We start from the raw sequence: 22,776 nt of genomic DNA on the forward strand, positions 1-22,776 counted from the left end.
TTAACAAACAAGACCAAAGTGAACTCATACGATACAGAGAGGCATTTCAAGGAATAAAAAGCCAGAATGAAAAAGCCTGTCTGTCTACCCTGTACGTAGGTTATTAAAACGTATGCTCTAAGCGCAGGAACATTTTGTTCCTCAAAGACTGACTCCGAGCGGGTGGGAATGTGGGTTTTCCTCTCGCAATGGGACTTTTTAGGCCGTTTTAGCACCGGTGCACAACCAAAAAAACACATCAGGATGAGCATCAGAACTGTCAGCTTCAGCGGCGCTTCTGAGATTCCCTCATTATGCTGCTGTTTTTAGACCCCAAGACCAAAAAAAAGCCTTTAGCCGGGCGAGGAACCGGATCAGACAGTCCGGCTACAGCGTGACCTGACCGTCCTCAGCGGGGTGGATCGAGGGCGATTGATTTGACCTGAGATGACAACATTGATGTATATCAGCATTACATAAAGCAGCAATGACCAGCATGTGTCGGGGGGTGGAACCGATCCTGCTGGGGAAAAAAAGTCCAATTTACATTTACATTTATGCCATTTGACAAGCGGCCTTATCCAGAGCCACTTTACAACGTGCTTTCATGTTAAAATCAATGAAGTAATCAGTTCACTGAGAACCAAAAAGGTCTGGTATCACCTCCCATCAAGATTCAAAACTGGCTGAAGCTGAACCAAAAATTCCATAAAACATTCAAGACACTATATTTATACTACGTTTAATTAATCTGTATTCTTATGACTGATTTAATGACAACCCATAAAAAAGCCATTGCTGACGATAGGATCTCGTGAGATCTGGATGCTTATCACGTTGAAGATGGCAATTTGGGGCAGTTTCATGTGACTTGGAGCTGAAATTTCTTCCAGAGGAGCTGAACTCCACAATTAGAGGATGTAAGGATCTCCTGATGAAATGGAAATGTAAAAATGGCCGAACGAGAGCCACATTTTTTGGACATGCACTTGCTGCAGGTTGCACCGCATCAGTATTTATGAAGACTGCAGCGGTGTGTCAGTCCTTGTTTGCGTGCGTTAAATCTTCTGAACTAGATAAATCCCAGTCCCTCCACTGCAGACTAACTGGAAAGGATGGAGTCTCTGTGATCTGAGTACATCGTGCTTGGCCATCTCCGTCTCATTATAAGGCGTGAATACAGATGCCACATTCTGACCACAGTAGTACATTAGAAGTGACAAGAAAATTAAACTCAGTCCTACTTATCCTGGGACACAAAGGTCGGTCTTGGACTAGAGAATCTGTTACTAGCTGGATAGAGTGGGTTCAGTTGCATAAAAAAGCACCATTATGCATTTAAAAAAAAAAATCATGTTTTTATGTACATTTAAGATAATTTTTCCGATACAATAAATGACCAAAATGACTCTAGTCTCCTCATGGCTTCTCTCTTTCCCATCGATGTCCAAAGGCGTGGACACTGGGGCAACTGGTGACTCGGAATTCTGCACAGTTCCATAGTCTAGGCTTTTAATACATATATCACTCTTCACAAGTTCACAGCCTCAAATATGCTAGCAGTTAGTGGTGTTGTAGGAGCCAGTGGGTTATACATTTAAATACGTTTGGATGCGTTATCGCTTCACAGTGTTCCCCTTTCCCGGCTCGTTGGCGGGATTTTGGTGCCAAGGGCTTTGTGTGTGTGTGTGTGTGTGTTTTTTAAATTTCGCCTGCATTCCTTTAGAGTGTGAAAGAGCCTATATAACATCCAGTTGAGTGTCCCCTCTTAATGTATGGCTCCTTGGCTCCAACTCTGCTGTCTCCCTGACAGCCTATCAGCAGAGGGGGGTTACAGCAGGTTCACTGTGTGCATGTCCATTGTGGCTGACGGGCCCTTACAGATAATTGGAGCTGAAATTCTACAACACTTAGTTCTATCTGTGCATCTTGCCAGTATTTGTGTGACTGTGTGTCTTTTTTCTGCTTGTAAGAAAGAGGTTATGTTAATATTCTTGTGGCGCGCCTTCGTAGCCGCGTATCTCCTGATCTGAGATGGACGAAACAGTGCTGCATCGCTGTTCCACCGTCCCTCTCCCACTCAGCTCCTTCCTTCGCCTCATCCACATTCCTGTACTCCAGACTGTCTCAGCTCTCCGTCCCTCCCTCCCATCTGTAGTGATGTAGTCCGAGAGAGAGCGAGAGAGAGAGAGTTATATAGAGAGAAAGAGAAGGGGGGCGGCCGGACGAGAGGCGAGACGGGGAAAGAGAGAAGGCGCCGCCTGACGTGGTGCTCAGGTGTGGATTAAGCCATGCTATCACTGAACCGAGAACAGAGCGCATCTCCACGCCGAGGGTCGGGGAGGCGATGCCCGCCAGAGGAGGACCACCCGTGCAAAGTGGCGCCTCTTGTTTTGATGGAAGGGTGATATTTGGTGTGGAGGGTCCAGGACAGAGATGGAGTGAGTATCGCACACTTACCTTGTCTTTATTAAGCAGAAAAAGTTCCGAGTTCGTATCGTTGGGAGAAGTCACCGTGCACATAACTGCGCGTGTCTGTGTGGAAGTGTTCCGTATTGGTATACGCTACTTATCTGTTTCTAAACGCAGTGGCTTATCTATTCCCCTCTGCTTGAGAACGATGTCTGAAGAATTGTTGGAATGGCGAAGGCAGAGATCTCATTAACGCCTCTCGGCAACAACCGAAAGTGCCGCGCGAGGAGAACATCCCCGAAATACCTCCGTCATCTTCCTCCTGCTCGCCTCTGACAGCGCTTGCATTAATGCGTGGAGCGCAGCTCGCCGGCCCGCTCGCCGCAACTGGGCCTCGTGCGAGCCGGCCCGGCCAGAATCCGCACATCCTGCGGCCAAAAATATCACAAAAAAAAACGGGAAAAAAACGTAACGAGTGGCGCTATGATCACCTCACATGCGTTCCTGGACGCGGGCCCCGCCGCCTCTCCACCTTGTTTAATTACAGCGCCGGGAAGAGTGGGCGGGGTCTTCGGGCCACACACCGTGAAGGCCTCCCCAGAGAGCGAGAACAAGGAGAAGACTCCTCTCCACCCAGCTTGTAAATGCGAGAGATCTGTTTGCAGGAGCCGGAGGGACACTTGCCAGATTCTGAACCCTTGTGCGTTCGCCTCTGGGCAGCTGCTTGTCCTGCAAGTGCAACAGAAGCTTCTCGGAAGGTCAATATCGCCGGCGATGGATCAGGAAAAAAAATGGATCCAGACATGTAGACTGGCGGAGTGAAAAATGTCCTCCTCAGACAATTTGTGTAAATCCGGTCCAGCACGCAAGAAGGAACAAACCTATTTTTCGCCGCCGTCAAGCCCGCGATGCGCGACGCCTCTCCGCCGAGGCGGGTTGTTGGAGCATCACTGTCAAAACCACACCCAGAAATACACAAGACAACTCTCATCGCATCGGAATTGTCACTTCTCTTTTTGAACGTCTTGTTTTTTTTTTGATGTTGTTCTTTTCTTCACTTCGTCAAAGACGATTTCCGCGGTGCGGCGAGGGACGTTGTCTCTGTTTGTCCATTTTCATGTCCTTCACTGATGAGAAGAATGACGGCAAAGTGTAAGTGTTACAGGAGTGGGTCCAGGTCATCTGGGAAATGTCATTCATCCCTGTGGGTTCCATTCTTTTGAACATTGAACAACTGCGCCTTCTCCCTCTTTAGCCATTTGTGTAAACAGGGCGGGCGTCTCCTCTGGCCAACTGGCTGTGTTCTGCCATGGTCGATCTCCGCCGGCGTTTGTCTTGTCGTCTCTGTTTGGGACGCGTCCAGAATTGAGTCTTTAATGAGATACGTTGGCGCAGGTGAGCCAGCGAAAACCCAATCAATACTCCTCTAAAAGCCACTCCGAGGGGCCACTAATGGCGCCTCTGAAGCGGCGGTCAGGATCTATTGAGCCTCGTTTGCTCGTGCCTTTGTCACGGACGTCAAAGTGTCTCATTACATTAGGAACAGCCCAAATCCCGCCTGCGCGAGGCCGCTTTCGCCGTTTGACCGAACGCTCGTCGCCAGCATGAGAATTTGCAACGCATAAGTACGCATCAACAGGACGTCAGATCCGTCGGTGCGGCTGCGTAGGAACCGAGGTCCGCTCGATCACAGGCAGCTTCGGGGCGCCGAGAGCGGAGAACTGGCAGAGCGTTCGTTCGCGCTGCATATTCTGGTCACACGTTGTCGCCTCGTCCGGGAAGGTTGCGACTCGGCACGTCACGTCCTGTGGCTTGATTGTTCAGATTCCCGGTGCCGTGTGGTGTACCGTGTGGCAGTCGGTGACTTATCTCTTACCTTGTGTTCCGTTACAGAGCCGCCCAGAAGCTCAACCTGTCCTCCAAGAAGAAGAAGCAGCGGCCAGCACCCCTTGTGGCATGCGACCCGCCCCTTTTCCCCACCAACTTCAGCGGCATCCTGCAGATGTCCCCGCCCCCAGCCCCGCCGTGTCTGCTCCGCGCCGTCAACAAGGTCAAAGACAACCCCGGGCTGGGCAAGGTGAGGAGGCGCGAGCTGTGTCTTCACCGTACGGAGTTCACCGCGGCCCGGTCTCTCCACGTTGCTCCCCGGTCGCGTAGCAGCGCAGGATGAAGGGATTACGGTCGCCCCTGAGGCCGCCGGTCAGTCCGCCTGGAATTAGGCCGGCCGCTGTCTGGGGGTCGCTGCTTCAAAACACAGAAATATTCCTGATTACATTTGTAATTATAAAAACGGCTCAGGTATTCATCATGCAGCAACGTTTGAATATTTGAAGCAGGCCCACCAGGAATGGACACGTCATTTAGGAATCAGTGGGGAAGATTTATCAGCTTGAGCACACGGGGTAGATCCACAGGCCGGGCGCTGTCTTATGTCTGTGTTTTCATGAATACTTCTACATACACATCTAATATAAGTCTAATTGATCAATGTGTACAGTCAAAATAATTAAATTATAATAATAATGATTACTTCATTGATGGTAACATGAAAGCACGTTTTAAGTCGCTCTGGATGAAGGCGTCTGACAAATGCCGTAAATGTAAATAATAACAATGTGTTCTGAATGAATGTAAAGAGAATAATTTTAATCATTAATCGTAATTTTTTAAAGATTTAATCACACATTTTTCAATAGATTAATCGAGATTCTTAAAACTAGAGCTTTCTATAATGCAAATTATAATTTTATAATTAAAGTATTATAGAGACAAGTGTGTGTAAGAGGTTAATTCACATTTATGCAAATAACCTAGCAGAGCCAATCAGGTTTATTTATTTTTGTATTAAACACAAATTAAATGCTTAAAATGTATTAACATGTTAATTAGAACAACCCTAAACAAACAGCGTATCTCTGACACTAGCATGCTCAAGCACCACGGCGCTCTGATGGCTTTTCTCTTGTGTGGTGACAATAGCGTTACATGGTGTAACATCAATGTCACCGGAGTGGGACTCGTCTCTCTTTCTTTCCCTTTTGCACCGGCCACCCTGACCCTCTCCGTAATGGGCCTGTGCTGGTACCTCAGGGGTCAGGTCGGTTCAGAGTCCCAGAGATGTCATTTGTCACCTCCACCATTATCCAAGCAGAGTGCGATGGAATGGACACACGCTAATGCGGATAGGCCAGGCAGAGCTGTGACGGCTCTATTGATCGAGTGTGTAATCAGTTTTGGTTTCTGTAGTCCCTTTTGAAGCCTCTGAGTTGAGCTCATTGACTGAGAATAAATGGCAAAAGGTGGAAAAATCAAACATGCATCAGAGAAAGACATTCGTGGCATTTACCACCAGAATCCACCACCAGACTTTGACTTGTTATCTAAATTGTTCTATAAAGTGGGCTGCAGAGGGAGTCCTAAGCAATCAGTCACACACCGTACCGTAATACATTTTCTTTTCCTAATTATTGATGAATAATTAAAGATTGCATGGTGGCACGCTGGCTGGCTCTGGCTTTGTGTGCAGAGTTTGCATTGCATGTTGGGGCAGGTTTCCTGCGGGTTCTCCGGTTTCCTCCCACCACCCAAGGTCCTGAGACAGGCTCCAGAAGCCCTGACCCAGATCTGGATTCAGTGGATAGTGAGTCTAAGAGAGAATAAATAGTTTAATTGCATGAAGAAATTAGTCTAAAACTAACATGAATAAAACTATTACTTCTAATGAATTTTTAATTAAGTAATACATTGGTGAGTAAATCAAGAGAACTACTTTGATGTCTGATGGGTCATCATATTACCATTGTTTCTTACAATGCTTTACACAGACTTTGCATGTTCATTAAATTCCCTTCTTACGAATTCATCACCCTTTAATATGCTGAATAATGTACCATTAAAAGTGTCAGGCCCCTGTCACTCAGCTTCTCACCTTCTCCGCTTGTTCACGGTCACTTACTCATATCAATTTGCATGCCTGGTCATGACTTTGACGCACCACTGCTTTCTCCATCAGTTTCAGTGATGGCTTTTTTTTCTTTAAGTGATCCAGTAAATGCTCTCACTGAGAGAGACCCCCAGGTGAACCCTGTCTGAGGGCCGGTGCTGAGCGAGGAGACGCCCCACGTGGTGAAAGCTCATCCCTGACCTCAGTACATCATCAGGCTGTCTGACATTCCTGCAGTGTCTGAGCCCTGAGTGAAGCGGGTTAAACACAGGGGAGCTGGACCAAACAGTAGTTGGGGTTCTTCCTGGAATCTAAATGCTTTTATTTTTGTTGCTCCAAATTCAGATTCCCAATAGTTGATGTTGGCAGCTCTCTGAATCAACCGTTCACCATGTGATCGCCCTGGGGCTTTGGCTGAAGGAAGCCACCAGGGCGTCTCATTAGCTGCAGAATGCAGAAGCGTCTAATCACACACAAGGCACTCGCTCCCCCTCTTCCTGCCATATGCAATGTGAAATGGAAATGGTGGCATTTCCAGAGTTAAAATGTCAGGGCTCCGTGGGGATTCGGTGGCTGCAGTGTCCTTTGGTTCACGAATAGGAGGAAATTAAATAATCCCTCAGCACCAGCCAGATCTGCAGGTATCTTGTCTTAGATGGTGTCTCAGATTATGAGTGCTGGTAGATACATGCCTGCTCAAACAGTCAGAAGTGGGGTCTGTATTGCCATTTTCACCCGGAAAATATGCAATTCCATATTATTGATCGTGCAAATTTGCCTGGCATCATTAATGATTCCTTGTGTTATACTGCATTTTAATAATGTTGCGCTCACTGAATTGAAAAGTCATGAACACACGGTACAAACTGCCAAAAAATCTATATATGCCATTAAATATCAACATATTGATTATTGGTCACAGTGATTAATTACATTGGAAATAGTTAATGGGATGAAAATGCAGCAGTACACCATCAGGCAGGGCCATCTAGTGGTGAATTCTGACGGTGACACTGAAAGGTTTGTCAAATGGTTTGTCACTCATGTGTTCTTCTATGAAGTATAAAACTAGCATTATTTAATATTGGTGTTTAATTATGGTGTTACTTATTGGCATACTATAATAGAAATATTAATTTAGCAAAAACTGCACCCATTTTGGTCATTGGATATTTCTATATAAAAAAAAGTCAGAGTTATAATGCATTCACTTCTAAATAACATAAAACAATATGGATCAGTTATTACTTGAAACAGACTCATGCATTATTAGGCCCTGTCTACATCTATGAAATTGTGGTGTGTAGTTTTTTTCCAGGCTGTGCAGACACATAATCTAATAATGTTATTTTTATGAATCATGCCTCAGGGGAAGACAGTGTATGAATATATTAAACTGATCTGCCTTCTCTGTTTTAATGCTGAATTTCTGTCGACACGACAACCTTCCTTTTCAATCACTGCTCATGACGGTAAGGTGTCTGTTGGCTAAATTGATTATCTGACAAATCCAAGCAGTGACCATGAAAAAAATACACTAAATAGAATTTTTTGTATGGTTTCTTTCTGTAAAATGAAGCTTGTGAATGACAATTTGCAGGTTTCAAAGAGAGTTTGGTAAATTTAACACAATGATTTGGGCTTGTGTTTGAGTAAGAATATAAAAATCCATGCAGTATACCTTATCCTATTATATACCGATATATTTTTATATGATAACATCATCAAACGTCTAGTATTTGGGAATTAATCCATTCATTTGGGAATTAATCCATGTGTTTAGAGTGTTTGCGGGAGACCACTGACATTTTGACTTGGCATTTTGTCTCTTCTTTGGTAAATATCAGGATTCAATTTCAGAATGCAGATGAAACATCATCTCTGGACACCATTGCCCTGCCTGAGAGCTAATTCCCTCTAAGCTACCAAGCTACGGGCTAAATTCCATCGCGCCGTTTAGGAGCTTAGTGGTATTCTGCTGTTGGATAAACTGGGTCTGGGTGCCCCCCGGATTCCCCAATCAGGTAATGAAAGTGAATCAGACAGCGACTGCTTAGTGTCTTTAATGTCCTGGGTATGGCACGTGGCCCTGGGTCCACGGGGACCAGTAATTGCCTGTCTGTGGCGGCTGAATGAGGAAAAGGAGGCTCTAATTAATGGACCTGACCTGCTTGTGACTGCTTTCTCCTGTCCATGGCACTCACCATCGTTATGGGACAAATTCCTTCTCCAGCCTGCCGGAGACACGTGTGTAATTAGGTTTGTCTGTGATCATCCTCCTCAGCACCGACGGGTCGACTCAGAGACATATTTATTGCATCCTACTGGATTGCACTTCTTTTGAAATTCATATAAAGGCAAACGGCAAATGCCGTGTGGGCTCATTTTAAAGTGAAAACACATTATTGATTTTTTTTGACATCCATTGACAGAGAATTGCCCACTGTGACTAAATTAGGGTGTTGAAATGCTGAACATTCCAGCACTAATGGACAAAATCATATTACCCGTCTAATGCGAAGAGCAAGACTCTGAAATGAAGTTTCGACTGAAAATGCACAGAATGCCATGGATTCCGTTCGAGAATCAACAAAACCCTGCTGACCAAAAGCGTTGTAAAGTATTCACTTCACGTCTAAAACCAGTCCAGGAGCTAATGATGTGTCGGTTTGTTGAATGCCATTCTCATAAAACATTAACTGCTTCATGACAAGGCTGTCACTTGTTTGCTTACCATCCATTAGCGCTCTACTATAAATGTATTCTATTGCATGTTTCTATTTTGGTGCTGCTTTAGCAAGTTACAGATCTCATTCGGCTTTAATTCCAAACTACAGCCAGTTGCTTTTTGGTTGATCTTTCTTGGCATTTACTACGTAACCTAGTGCAAGGCTTAGCTATTTGATTCCAACTATTGATTGACATTGGCAGAAAACAAGTCATTGTACTGTCAGTATGTGCTGAATGTTATCCACACTGAGAAAGAAATCCAAGATCCGGGGTTTTAGCATCTTAAAATGAACACCAATACATTTACATTTACGGCATTTGGCTTACAACGTGCTTTCAAGTTACCATCGATGAAGAGATCAATTCCGGTACACTAGGACCCCCAACTATGAATACAATCTTTTTATTCACTCTTGTTGTAGATTCTGTACATAAGTTCGACAATAAGAAAAGTTACAAGTTAATCTAAATATTCTTTAAAGAGGAAGGTCTTGAGCTGTCGTTTGAAAATACTCAGTGACTGAGCTGTTCTGACCTCGAGGGGAAGTTCATTCCACCACCGAGGGGCCAAGATGGAGAAGAGTCTAGATGAATGTTTTCTTTTACCTTTAGCGATGGACCAGGCGAGCAGTACTGGAGGCTCGGAGAATACGAGGTGCAGTGCGCCTATATGTTTCAATACATTGAAACATATAGTGTAAACACTATATGCCTCTGCATTATGGCCTAGCATATGCAATAAACATATTAAACAATAAGGCCTCATGCAGACAAAGCTTTGTAAATATGACATGTCATTGTCATTCATATAATGATTTTGGATTAATCAGAATTACAAGAACAATTTAATTATGCCTTGTGCAAAACCATCAAATCTGAGGTTTTTAAATTAACTTTGCACAATCCCACTTCTGTTCTAAAAAAATCAATTTCTGAAATTAATTATATTTAACATATAACCCTAATGTACTGGGGCCAACCAGGCATAGAGATGTCAGGATGAAGGAATGGATGCGTTGCCTGAAGAGCTCTATAAAAAGAGATCAGATCTTTCTTAGGCACATTTATTAACATGGAAGTGCTTTTAAAAGGTCAGTGTGTGACAATAGACCCTGTGGTGTGGTGATCTTTGCATAAATGAATTTGTATAGTAGGGCTGGGACGATAATCAATATCGCTGAATCTGAGTAAAATTTTACATGGACACAAAGCCGTATTGTTTCATGGAATACTGCAGGGTGGAATACTTAATATGATACGCTATCGATACTCTATCATTAATACGATACTCCGAGTCTGTTAAACAGTCAGTGTGCGGTCAGTACACTGCAGTGGTGGCACGTTCAATGTTGTGCGATGGTCATTTGAAAACAAAGTGATGCAATTGAAAGAAAGCGTGTTTCTTCTCAGTCACCCGGAGCATTCAGCACTCTCTCGAGCTGATTCATTATTTAAACAGTAAATATTAGGCTTCTGTTTCAAGAAGAGGGGATAACATCAGGAAAACTGCGATATAATTTTTTTTATTGTAAGGAAACCCTCTAATAAAAATGTATTATCAGGTGGTGGTACCACACTGAAGCAGATAAGTCATGGTGTACATGACAGCTCAGTGAAAAGTAATACTAATAATAATGTCAGAAAATGCTCTTATCATCTAATGGATTTACAGTGAATAGCAGGAACCCGACAAATTGTGTTAATACTACAGTAATAGAGAGAGCACCGGATCAGGAAATAAGCTTCTTAAAGGCAACCTTTTTGGTGTTGTGGTTGAATACACTATACAGAGTTGTGTACCTCAGTCTGCACTTGAGCAAGAATTAGACTGGCCAGTTGGCATTTATTTTTATATGATCCCATGTGAATTTCTCTTCTTTTTTAAGCATGATTTTTGAACAGAATGGCAAGTCCACTTTAATCGGGAGTGAGCACAACATCAACCACATTAAAAATAATTTTCTATGTTAAGCACATTTTTATAAGGTGCTCATTGCACCAAATCCTGCCATATTGTATTTAATATACTATTTTGTATGCTGATTGTGAGCTTGTGATTTTTCTTCTGTATGTCCAATGTCATGTTCATCTGGTTCACTTTGTAGGCCCCACACTGATAACAGAAGATGCTGTTCTGAGTTTAGGGAGCTTACCTGAGTCTTCTTTTGCCAAGCCAATCGTGTTCATAATGATGCCAAACTAGCATAGTGCCTTCGTGCCTTTGCGAGAAACACATGTTCGCAAGTGCTCTCAAACTTTGCTTCACTCTTGGATCTTTCATTTCCTTTATTTATTTTCCCCACTAAGCAATTTTTAATGGAATCCAGACATTTTTGGGTTCCACTAAATCACCAAAGCAGCCTAGAAAGGCAGGACAGAGACATCTGTTTGTCCAGGCAGCTTTCAGCTTTTCATGGCTGCCCTGTGATGGTGTGATGTTAAATGCAGAGAACACATTTCATTGTGTCACTGTGTGCTGTGCTGCAGTGTTTCACAATGACAATCGCTTCACTTTCACGTCTCTGGTCGCATGCACAATGCGCTTTTTAAGTCGAGAAAGTCTAGAAAATGGGAACGCTTGGTGTTCATCTCTGCGCAGCAGCCAGCAGCTATCATATTTTCTGTCATCTTAAAGGCTAAAGCCCTCCAAGAATAAGGGGATTAGGAAAAACAGCTCTGTTTTATATATACTGGAGCAGAAATATGTGTATGCTTAAAGCAAAGAAGCGTTTTCCTGTCCCATGCAGTGTATATATTTGCTATGTTGGGTGCACTGCTGTAGAATCGGGCTCACTCTGAAACCCGTCATTTCAGGTCAAAGTCATGCTCCGCGTGTGCCCAGTGTCACCCAACGAGACGGCCGAGTCCAGCTCCTTCCTGAAAGTGGACCCTCGCAAGAAACAAGTCAGCATTATGGACCCGGCCGCCAACACTCAGCAGAACCCCGCCCAGAAACGGGGCGGCTCCAATCAGGTCCCGCCAAAGATGTTTGCCTTCGACGCTGCCTTCTCCCACGACGCTTCTCAGGTATGGTGTCGTTGTGTAACCTTGTTGTTCCCCAAGTTATACAACATGGTGAATATAATAACGTTGTCCACTGTAAGAGACGTCTCTAACTAACTCGTTGCTCCTGGCCAGGCGGAGGTATGCGCGGGCACAGTGGCTGAGGTCATCCAGTCTGTGGTTAATGGAGCGGACGGCTGCGTCTTCTGCTTCGGACACTCCAAACTGGGTAGGGAGACTGTCTGAGTCTTTCTGAAAGAGGCATCTGACGTCATGTTTTAGAAATCTGCTATATAACCTACGGATGTCCAAAGTTACAGCGTACAGAATGTGTACTTTAGAGGTATTTTAGAATTGCAGAAACATATTACTTTCGAAAACCCATTAAAGGGCCATGACCTGCTATATTTGCAATTAATTGGAACAGGGCCTAGGGTCGTCTGTAGAATGAATATCAATATTTCACAGTGGATGCACATTCTCATATGCACAATGAAAATGCCTGTTTAAGCATTTTGCATTATCTCATTCATAAGGACTGTAAAATGTCCCTCTCCGCGCACACTACCACACGTCATCAACTGATGTACTCGTTCAGCATTCAGAACTGGGTGGAAATATGATTCAGTATCTGCCATGCGAGATGTACAGTGAAATGCTCTTGGGAACACTGCCCAGTTGTAGTATTGTGTCCAGCGAAATTGTTATTTTTTTTCACCCCATTGTCCTGTTTATGTGAATTGCGAGGATGTATGGCTGTCTGATTGTGCCACAGCCATTCTACTCATTGAAGCACGCTGGCCAAATGTCAAGATGAGCTGCAGCGTGAGCCGTGGGATTACTGTCACTTCAAAGCCACTCCAGTGCCACAGTAACTTGCTTTAAAGAATGGGCCCATAAGAGCTTTTTTTTCCAGAAGGCAATTTTTCTTGCTGTTGGAAATGAATGTCAAGACCTTAATCCATACATTGCAGTGTCCCCGTCTCCCATCTCCCAGAGCCCATGTTTTATATTCAGGAAAAGCCGTGGCAGCACAGATAGTGTCACTTTCTGTCTGCTGGATTGGATTTAGCCTGGCATGCATGGTCAAACACGGACTGAAGCCCAATGTCAGTTTTCGCTGGTGCTTCTAACGGACGGGCGTAAAAAAATTAAGTGGTAATTTGCTCTGAAAACAATCAAAAAATGGCACTGATGTGGTTACTGGCCTGTGATCAGATGACAATGCGCAATTTTTTGGCTGCCACAGTTGCAATTACCCCCGGGCCTGAGACCACAGGCAGTATCAAATGACGCCTGTAAAGTGCAACCATAACTCACACTGTAGTTAATTAACATACCTGTAGGAGCCCAAACACTGTGGTGCTAGTGGTTTATATATAATTATGTCTAGTGGACCCACCAGTAAATAAAGGTTAAACACAGAGATTGTTTCAAAAGATAAGAAGCATCAACTGTTGACAGTAAATAGTGAAAAGTCTTGTAAAAAGTAAATAGTAAAAAGTCTAAAAGTCATGTATTCAGGCGTTACGTCCAACATACTATAATGTCCTGGTAATGACATGGTCTAAATTTGAACACATCACATGTCCCCATTTAAACAGACCAGTAGTCACATGCTCTCCAGTTCTATTTGAACACTACAGTTGCACATGCACAAATGCAATAATTACAGTAAAACTGAACCACAACACATGTTTCACTCTCATTTTCAGAACTCTTTCACCCTTATGTGCAACTCACACTTAACCTACTGAAATATTGTCCTGGTTCTTGTTGTCTGGTCCTGGTTCTCCTTCTTCTTCCAAATCAAGCAAATAAATTATATTCTTCTAAGCAAAGGAATATGATTCATGGGAGCAATTAAAGCAATCTTAATTTATTATGGTACACTTCAGAGTGGACAAATACATAAAAGACAATAAACGATGAAGACATGTTGATCCTGGTAATGGATGCCTGGGCAGGCTCTGAGAGAGGAACGTCAGGATAATGGAGTAGTGTGGTTGCTAGCTCTAGATCACGTCATCCATGGCCCAACTGATCAAATTACTTGCTTTCGGCTTGGTCATCCGTTAAGCAGCATCAATCTTATTTTGGGCTTGGCCAGGGTTTAATTGATGTAAGGGTCCTCTGCCGTCAATGTGGAGCCCTTTAAAGTGACAGTTTATGGTTGAAAGGGAATGGAGCCTTTCAAAGGTCTGGGAGATTGAGCTTATAATGTGTTTGACACAAAGTAATCATCATGAGACACCATGCAGTAGAATGTCTCTACTTGGCCATTTCAGTTCTCCATATTTTGAATTGTCTAGCAATTGACTGTAAAATCTGCATTCTGTCCAGAAAGTGACTGATGTGTCGCATGGAATTGATTTATTTGAAGGAATGATGTCTTTATTAATAACACCAGTCATGGTGTTGCATGTCAGCAATAAATCACAAACAGAATGAAAAAATAATGGCTTTAAAACCTCTGCAAGATTTCAGGAAAAATATTAATAATTGCAAGTTATGTGTAAAAACTAACCTTAAATTAAACTATAAATTAAAAATGTTTAATGTATTATTATTGACCCATACAGATCATTGGTGTGTGCGGCCCTGTTAGAGCCCAGCAGTCATTAGAGCCCAGCAACTTTTATTGCATTTATGAGGCAAATTATATCCATGGCACTAAATCCCTGCAGAATAATACAATAAACAGCAGTGTGCAAACTTGTGTGCCCCTTTTATTATAAAATGGTGGATGCTGAAAACCAAATATAGGATAAAATACGGTACGTAATTCCTACATACTTAACAAACGGGTAATTCATGAAATGCGTTTTCCAGGTAAAAATGCCCCAGTTAACAGAATTGATTTAGAAGCACTGGTTGCTGTAATAAATGGTATTAATAACAGAGCTTAATAACAGAATTAATCCCTCACGCACACACACACACACACACACATACACACATTCAGCAGAGCATGTGAACAGGGGGAGTCTCACAGCGGCAGATTTGAACTCGGGGACCAACCCAGTCGAATGGCAGATGCCGTGGTTTCGGTTCTGTTGACTTTTAATGCATTCCGTGTTTGCTGAACCACAGGAACATATGGTGGTTGTCTGAGAGTGGAGGGGAGGACATCTCAAAATTATACTGGAAAGAATATCAAAATATGTTCCCATTGGTGATTATTATAATCCAGATGCTTTCCAAGCTTTTCTCCATGCAAATGGATGACATTCGTCACCTCAGATCATTTCACAAAATGAGACTGGGAATGACCGCAGGCCAGAACCAAAACACATGAGAGTTCGAAAAGCATGATGAGCACAAACGCGTATTGACAGCCATTACCGTGGTACAGGGCTTCCTGATCACTTCACCGCTCACGCCCATCCATCATGAATTTCCTGACAGGGAAGTCCTACACCATGATTGGGAAGGACGACTCCATGCAGAACCTGGGCATCATTCCTTGTGCCATCTCCTGGCTCTTCAAGCTCATCAACGAGAGGAAAGAGAAGACTGGGGCGCGTTTCTCGGTGCGCGTGTCGGCTGTGGAGGTCTGGGGCAAGGATGAAAACCTGAAAGACCTGCTCTCCGAAGTCGCAACAGGCAGCCTGCAGGACGGCCAGTCACCTGGCGTCTACCTCTGCGAGGACCCGATCTGCGGAATGCAGGTATAAATGAATCACTGGTTTCCTATGCATCTCCAGCGATATGGTGAATATTCAAATGAATTAATTTGAGTTATTATGGTGGATTGCACGATGGTGGATTAATAGTAGTTCCTGAGTACCTTTTGCCATGCTCATTTAAGGATTATCCTTGGCTAATTTCCTCCTGCCCCCCAAAAAACGGGACAACAAACGCAACAATCAGCTCAAAATAAACCCATCATTGTTACATTAAATGGTGCAACATGTTGAATGGATTAGGTTCTGGAGACAAGCATATCGCTGTAATCCCCACTACATCTTTAATCTTGTTCGGAAATAATAGCTTGGAGCGACTGGGCTTCCAGTTTCCCTGCCATGTTCACAGGCTGATCATCAGCCTGCCTCTTATTACTCTGGCAGCAAATAATTATTTAGATTAAGTAATAATTAAAAAAAGCTGCAGTTCACGCACAAGTATAGTGTTACGACATGATTCATTTTCTTTTTGCATTAGCGTATCCTGTGTTTACACCAAAGAGGAAAAAGATTGCTTTTCACAAATTGTATGTGGATTTGGTAGGTCAATTACTAATCGAATCAATCTGTCCCATTCAAGCTCCAGAACCAGAGTGAGCTTCGGGCGCCCACAGCGGAGAAGGCGGCGTTCTTCCTGGACGCCGCCATCGCTTCACGCTACAGCAGCAAGCCAGACTACGATGAAGAGGAGCACAGGAACTCGCACATGCTCTTCACACTGCACATCTACCAGTACCGCATGGAGAAGACGGGGAAGGGTGGGAGTGAGTGTCTTCATAAGCCCACATCGACCACTCCTGGGCATGTTTTATATGGACATATATTGCTCCCAAGCATGTGACCTTTAGCCAGACTTTTTACCAGAAGCTCCTTTACTTTAACTTGCTGGCCATGTGCTTGGAGCAACATCATTAGTGATTTTTGTAATAGTGAAATAATTGCCATCCAGGGCAATTAAGTGTGGCCGAACCTCATCTATTAAATGAGCTGCTCCAGTCTGGATAAGCTCCCCGTTTTCGATTCATCCAAGCAGAAGGTAAAACTTTCCGTTCTGATGATGCGTTGAAATGCTGCCAGCCTTTGTACGTAAATAGGCCGCCCATGATGATCTCTGGCAGAAAGTGATAACTTCATTGAAGGGAGAAAAAAAAAAAGTGCCGCTTCGAGAGACAGAGGTTCTAATCTTAGGAGCTGTCATGCTAATGATGGCTGTTTCCGGAGAGCACAACTAATTTCCCTTATCATAGGATGTCTCAAATTGGTGATGGCAGCTGCCTCGTACCAACAAAGGCCGAGGAGGCAAAGTTAAACCAGATGGGAATTCATAGCTCAGTGCGGTATTTAAATTAGACAGAAACCTAAAACATGCAGAAGGTAGTTGCACAGAAACATGCACAGTCTCGACACAGCCAAAATGAAATCTTAATGTTAGCGTATCTAATACAGCCTCATGTCTGTTGGCCCTATAGATTAATTTGCATTTGAACATGCATCAGTGTCAATTTCATTTTTACCCCCCTAACAACAGTGGCTCTAAGATTATCCCTTCCCACTGCCTTATGGGGCAGTGGTGGCCTAGCGGTTAAGGGAGCGGCCCCGTAATCAGAAGGTTGCTGGTTCGAATCCTGATCTGCCAAGGTGCCACTGAGGTGCCACTGAGCAAAGCACCGTCCCCACACACTGCTCCCCGGGCGCCTGTCATGGCTGCCCACTGCTCACTCAGGGTGATGGGTTAAATGCAGAGGACAACTTTCACTGTGTGCACCGTGTGCTGTGCTGCTGTGTATCACATGTGACAATCACTTCACTTTACTTTTACGCTGCAGTGTCAGGAGGCAGGAGCAGGTTGCACCTCCTGGACCTGGGAAGCTGCGTGAAGGTGCTGAGCAAGACCCGCGACAGCACCACTGGACTCTGCCTCTCACTCTCGGCACTGGGAAACGTTATACTGGCCCTGGTCAATGGAAGCAAGCATATCCCTTACAAGTATGTTGGACTGACCCAGTTGTCACTCTTTTTTTTTTTTTTTAACAAGTGCATCCTATGCAGAGGCTCTTTAATAATAATATTACACACAGGTGTGGCAATATGGACAACATTTATATACATATACATGTGTTTTAGTAGACCAGAGCGACATAGATCAGTACTTTGTAGTCGAAGTCTGATCATCATACCTGTATAGCGAGACAATCAGCTGAGTTACATACAGTCACAAACATTTGACCCGAGACCATTAAGTCAGCACTAAGAATAGGAACGCACCTTTTTCGTCACTCATGGGAAATCTCTTAAGTGCATGTTCTGCATGTTCAGTGAGAATACGAGGGGCAGGTGCTCTTCAATATTCACAACTGAACTCCTGTACCTTGAAAATGGCGCTGCAGCATTGTTCACTTGTATCAAAATTTCTCCTAGCGCATATGAAAATGACACATTTTCTTCATATTTTCTTAATATAATCTTGGAAACATGACATTGTATTTACATTACAAAAACTCCACATGGAGTTCAATTATATTGGAGACCATGAAGTCCATTTCCTGAGAAGGTCAATTCATTTATATAAATGTAATGATGTAATGATGTGACTGAACTGTTCTAACTACTAAGTTACATTTACAAAAAAAGTAATAATACATCAAATTAGTGGATGGGTAAGGAAATGGACTCGTAATTGGACGATTTTACCAAGGTGCCACTGAGCAGAGCACTGACCCCACACACTGCTCCCTTTGTGCCTGTCATGGCTGCCCACTGCTCACTAAGGGTGATGGTTAAAAGCAGAGGACCCATTTTGTTTTGTGAACCGTGTGCAGTGCTGCAGTGTATCACAATGACAATCACTTCACTTATAAACAAAGAGACATGAGATTCGTGAGGGTGACCTTAAACTCATTGTTACAACATTGTAAACCATCAGTTTGTCTCCACTTTCCTTACTCCTATGGTTGCCATGGAGAATCTGGGGAACATATTACCCATTTACTTATCTTATAAACTCAGTGCAATTGCCTGAGAGCTATGGTTTAAAAAAATTAGGACAGCAGCATGGAGTTGCAACAAATGAGCACCATGCCCCTCAGGGCCTCAAACACATTTTGTGAAGTATCGTTACTAAAACCTAGGCTACGAAATAGGACTTAAACATTTACAAATGGTTTCATGGTCGTTCTCATGACATTTTACATTTTTTCTTGAATCAGATACACTTTGCTATTTAAAGCCCTGCAGTTATTAGAATCGAAGTGAAATGAAATTAAATGAAAGTTTAAAGCAATCCTTTGACTTAATCCTTCTGTGATTCTGACCATAGGGACAGTAAATTAACGATGCTACTAAGGGAGTCCCTGGGCAACATGAACTGTCGGACCACCATGATTGCACATATTTCTGCATCTCCAAGCAACTTCTCAGAGACTCTATCTACCTTACAAATTGCCTCTCGGGTGCTTCGAATGAAGAAGAAGAAGGCTAAAGTAAGCGTGGTACGACCAAAACTTTTACTAACTGTCTTTTAGTGACTAGATTTACTCAATTACTTTAGTAGCTTTCGGTTTACTCACATATTTTGCCTTGTGCTTTAGCAATACACCTCTAGCTCCTCTGGAGGAGAGAGTTCTTGCGAAGAGGGGAGAATGCGGCGTCCTACACAGCTGAAGACCTTCCACTCGCGAAATGTGGTTGATCCAGAGATGCCCCTGCTACATCTCTCCAGTGACCCTGATGACTACTCAAGCAGTGAACAGTCCTGTGACACTGTCATCTATGTGGGTCCCAATGGCTCTGCCTTGTCTGACAAAGAGCTCACAGACAATGAGGGCCCACCAGAATTTGTGCCCATAATACCATCTCTGCATAAAAACAAAACGGAGCAGACACACCAATCTCTACAACTTAATTCAGTGCCGCAGCAGTCACAACCCTTGCAACCCCCACCTACTGTGCAACCAGTGCACCAACTGAATGCCCAACTTCCACCAGTTCCTGAGGAAGGGGCAGAAACTGAAAAACAGGACTGTCTGAAGTGCAACACCTTTGCTGAACTTCAGGAAAGGCTGGAGTGCATTGATGGCAGTGAAGAAGTAACTGCCTTTCCTTTTGAAGAAGTTCCAGGAAGCAGAGTTCAAGCCCAGGACCAGGACATGAAAAGTCTTGAACCATGTGCGCCCAAGAGGATTTCCAATGACCAGCAGCTGGAGGAGATCCGTGAAGTTGTGGAAGAGGCAGAGATTGCGCAGTCTATGATTGAGAGCCTTAATCAGTCCTCATTAAGCAGCTGTATTCTCACCACCAGTAGAAGTGTAACTGGCAGTAGTGGGGTTGGGCAGATCATTCCTCTCCAGAGAGCCAAGAGCTCAAGTCTTAATGATAGCAGGGAGTCCATCAGCGGTGACACCAAGCCGAGGCCCATGGGTTCACCCAGATTGGGTATTGCCAGCCTAACAAAGACTTCTGAGTACAAACCGCCCTCCTCTCCGTCACAGCGCTGCAAAGTTTACACACAAAAGGGTGTGATACCTGGAACGGCTCCTCCGTCTTCACAAAATCTGAGCAGAGACAGTGGAAGATCCTCCACAGAGTCTCTGCTCCAGTCTGAGTCCAGGACATCACCTGTCGGAATGAGTCCCAATGTGCTGAAGCACTCTTCCAACAGCCTGGACTCTGCTGAGACTTTGTGCGACGATGTGCCTCCATTTCCTCTGGACACTAATGAGAATGTAAAGAACATGGCTACAGTCATGCTGCAGCAGCCCCTTGAACCTAACGGGGAGGATGAGTTGGTGTTTACCCTGGTTGAAGAGCTTACAGTCACTGGGATCATGGAGAACTGCAGACCTACAAGTATCGTAAGTTTTAACAGTGACTGCTCGGTGCAGGCCCTGGCTTCAGGATCACGACCAGTCAGCATTATAAGTAGCATAAGTGAAGACCTTGAATGCTTCACCAGTGCTGTCTCCACTACTACTGCCACTTTCTCTGAAATCAACATTACAAAATTCCAGCCCATCAGCCAGATAGAGGGGGAGTCGCAGACTCAATACAGCCGACGCTCATCCATCAGCTCTTGGCTCAGTGAAATGAGCAATGGTAGTGAAGGGGAGCAATCCTGCCATAGTTTTGTAGCTCAGCAGTGCTATGGTCAAGGGGAAGGCCTGGCTGAGCTCCTGCAAAATGACCTTTTGGAGGACAGTCAGAATGACATAACTCGGTGCCTGAGTGGGTGCAAGACTCCAGAGTCTGGGGTTGTTTTGGCCAAAGCTGATAAATACAATGAGAACGCTATCTCTGCCAAGGAAAAACTGAATAAGATGTCACCCACAATTGGGAAAAAGACGGGTGTGCAAAGTGGGTTTGTGCCCTTTAAAACTAATGGCACAATGCAACCTTGTGCTGCTGTCAAGCCCATAGTTGTGCATGACGTATCTTCCTCCTCTACTAAGAATCAAAAAGACTCAAAAAGTCCACCTGCTCCTCTGTCCAGCGAAATAAATTTTGATGATCCCTGGATGAAAAGAGACAACGAGGACCCCAAGTCTAAGGAAATTATATGTGAGGTGAAACAAGAGAAGTTACTGGCCGATTCTTTTAAGGCCAAGAGCCTGGCCGACAGACACAGCTCAAGCAGCGGGGAAACTACCTACTCTCCTGATACCTTTAAGAGGGTGGTTGATGGGTGTGAAATGGTTTTGAATGCCTCAGAGAGCATTACCCCCGTGTATTCGGCGGACATCCTGAGAACTGGTAGCCTCCCACGAGGATGGCATCGTCTGAACAAGCACGACGACCTGGACGATTCTACCCTTCGCTACACAAGTGGCGAATATAAAGGCCTTGGGGTTACTACATCTACACCATGTAGTCCCAGAGCCACACTCGAAAGGAGAGGCTCATCATCAAAGCAGGGCCTTTTTGCCAGGCAGAAAGGAATACCTCCTTTGCCACCAGTGCGTAAGTCAAGCCTGGACCAGAAAAACAGGGCCAGTCCCCAGCATTCATTTGGTAGCATACAGGCATTGTCTTTTCTGGGAAGCACTCTGGATGACCTTGGTGGTAATGGGAAACAGAAAGGACCAAATGTGGAGAGCAGTCGCCTGTTTAGTGCCAAACTGGAACAGTTAGCCAACAGGACCAATTCCTTAGGAAGAACTCACATGGGACATTATGACTGCCATTCCCTGGAAAGGACTGAAAGCCTGACCTCTGTTGGCTCTAAAGGAGGTGTGGTGAAGGACAGCACCATGCCCCGGACTGGCAGAAGCTTAACACGTAGTTCTGTGTCATCGACTACCAATGGACCCAATGGAAACAACAACATCCCACCATCACCCAAAGCCAGTCAGTCCAAAATTTCAGCTGTTAGCAAACTACTCATGGCAAGCCCTAAAGCCCGGAGTCTTTCAACTTCCAGCACAAAGACCCTGAGTTTCTCCACCAAGTCCCTTCCACAGTCTGTCAGCAGGAGCTCCAGTCTGCCTCCTAATGGTAAGAACCAGAACCAGAGCTCATGGTCCACTCAATCTCTCAGCCGTAGCCGGGGGTCTGGATTAGCTTCCAAGCTGCCCCTAAGGGCAGTCAATGGACGAATCTCCGAGCTGCTGCAGGGAAGTGGAGGATCCCGTGCTGGCCCCACCCGGGGAGCTTCCGACGCAGATGAACGAACTGGTGGGATCACTGGGGAGGAGAGACCAGTGGTCAACACTCTCCCTTCACCTTACAGTAAGATCACAGCCCCACGAAAGCCACATCGCTGCAGCAGTGGCCATGCAAGTGACAACAGCAGCGTCCTGAGTGGCGAACTTCCACCGGCCATGGGCAAGACTGCCCTTTTCTATCACAGTGGGGGCAGCAGTGGGTATGAGAGCATGATTCGAGACAGTGAGGCCACGGGCAGCACCTCTTCAGCCCAGGACTCCATGAGCGAGAACAGCAGTTCTGTCAGTGGGCGCAGGAGCCTGAAGAACTCAAAGAAAAGAAACATTACAGGTTTGATTTCCTTTGATGCCTATAAAGTAATACATA

General features: G+C 44.6%; 1 protein-coding gene across 5 annotated transcripts in view; it reads left to right on the forward strand.

Moving 5' to 3' along the window:
* The window catches only part of kif26ba (kinesin family member 26Ba), a 64,622-nt gene that overhangs the window by 38,252 nt on the left and 3,594 nt on the right, over nucleotides 1-22,776 (forward strand). For 3 of the 5 annotated variants that reach the window (XM_028967780.1, XM_028967798.1, XM_028967831.1), the window contains 8 exons: nucleotides 4,285-4,468; nucleotides 11,879-12,091; nucleotides 12,203-12,296; nucleotides 15,476-15,738; nucleotides 16,334-16,517; nucleotides 17,580-17,739; nucleotides 19,070-19,241; nucleotides 19,341-22,740. In XM_028967780.1, coding sequence (XP_028823613.1) covers nucleotides 4,285-4,468; nucleotides 11,879-12,091; nucleotides 12,203-12,296; nucleotides 15,476-15,738; nucleotides 16,334-16,517; nucleotides 17,580-17,739; nucleotides 19,070-19,241; nucleotides 19,341-22,740 — 4,670 coding nt within the window. Of the gene's footprint in view, nucleotides 1-2,126; nucleotides 2,421-4,284; nucleotides 4,469-11,878; nucleotides 12,092-12,202; nucleotides 12,297-15,475; nucleotides 15,739-16,333; nucleotides 16,518-17,579; nucleotides 17,740-19,069; nucleotides 19,242-19,340; nucleotides 22,741-22,776 lie in introns of those variants that run through there. The other 2 variants (XM_028967905.1, XM_028967789.1) reach the window with 2 other exon arrangements.

Source organism: Denticeps clupeoides, chromosome 1 (assembly GCF_900700375.1).
Source record: "Denticeps clupeoides chromosome 1, fDenClu1.1, whole genome shotgun sequence".
Taxonomy (NCBI): Eukaryota; Metazoa; Chordata; class Actinopteri; order Clupeiformes; family Denticipitidae; genus Denticeps; species Denticeps clupeoides.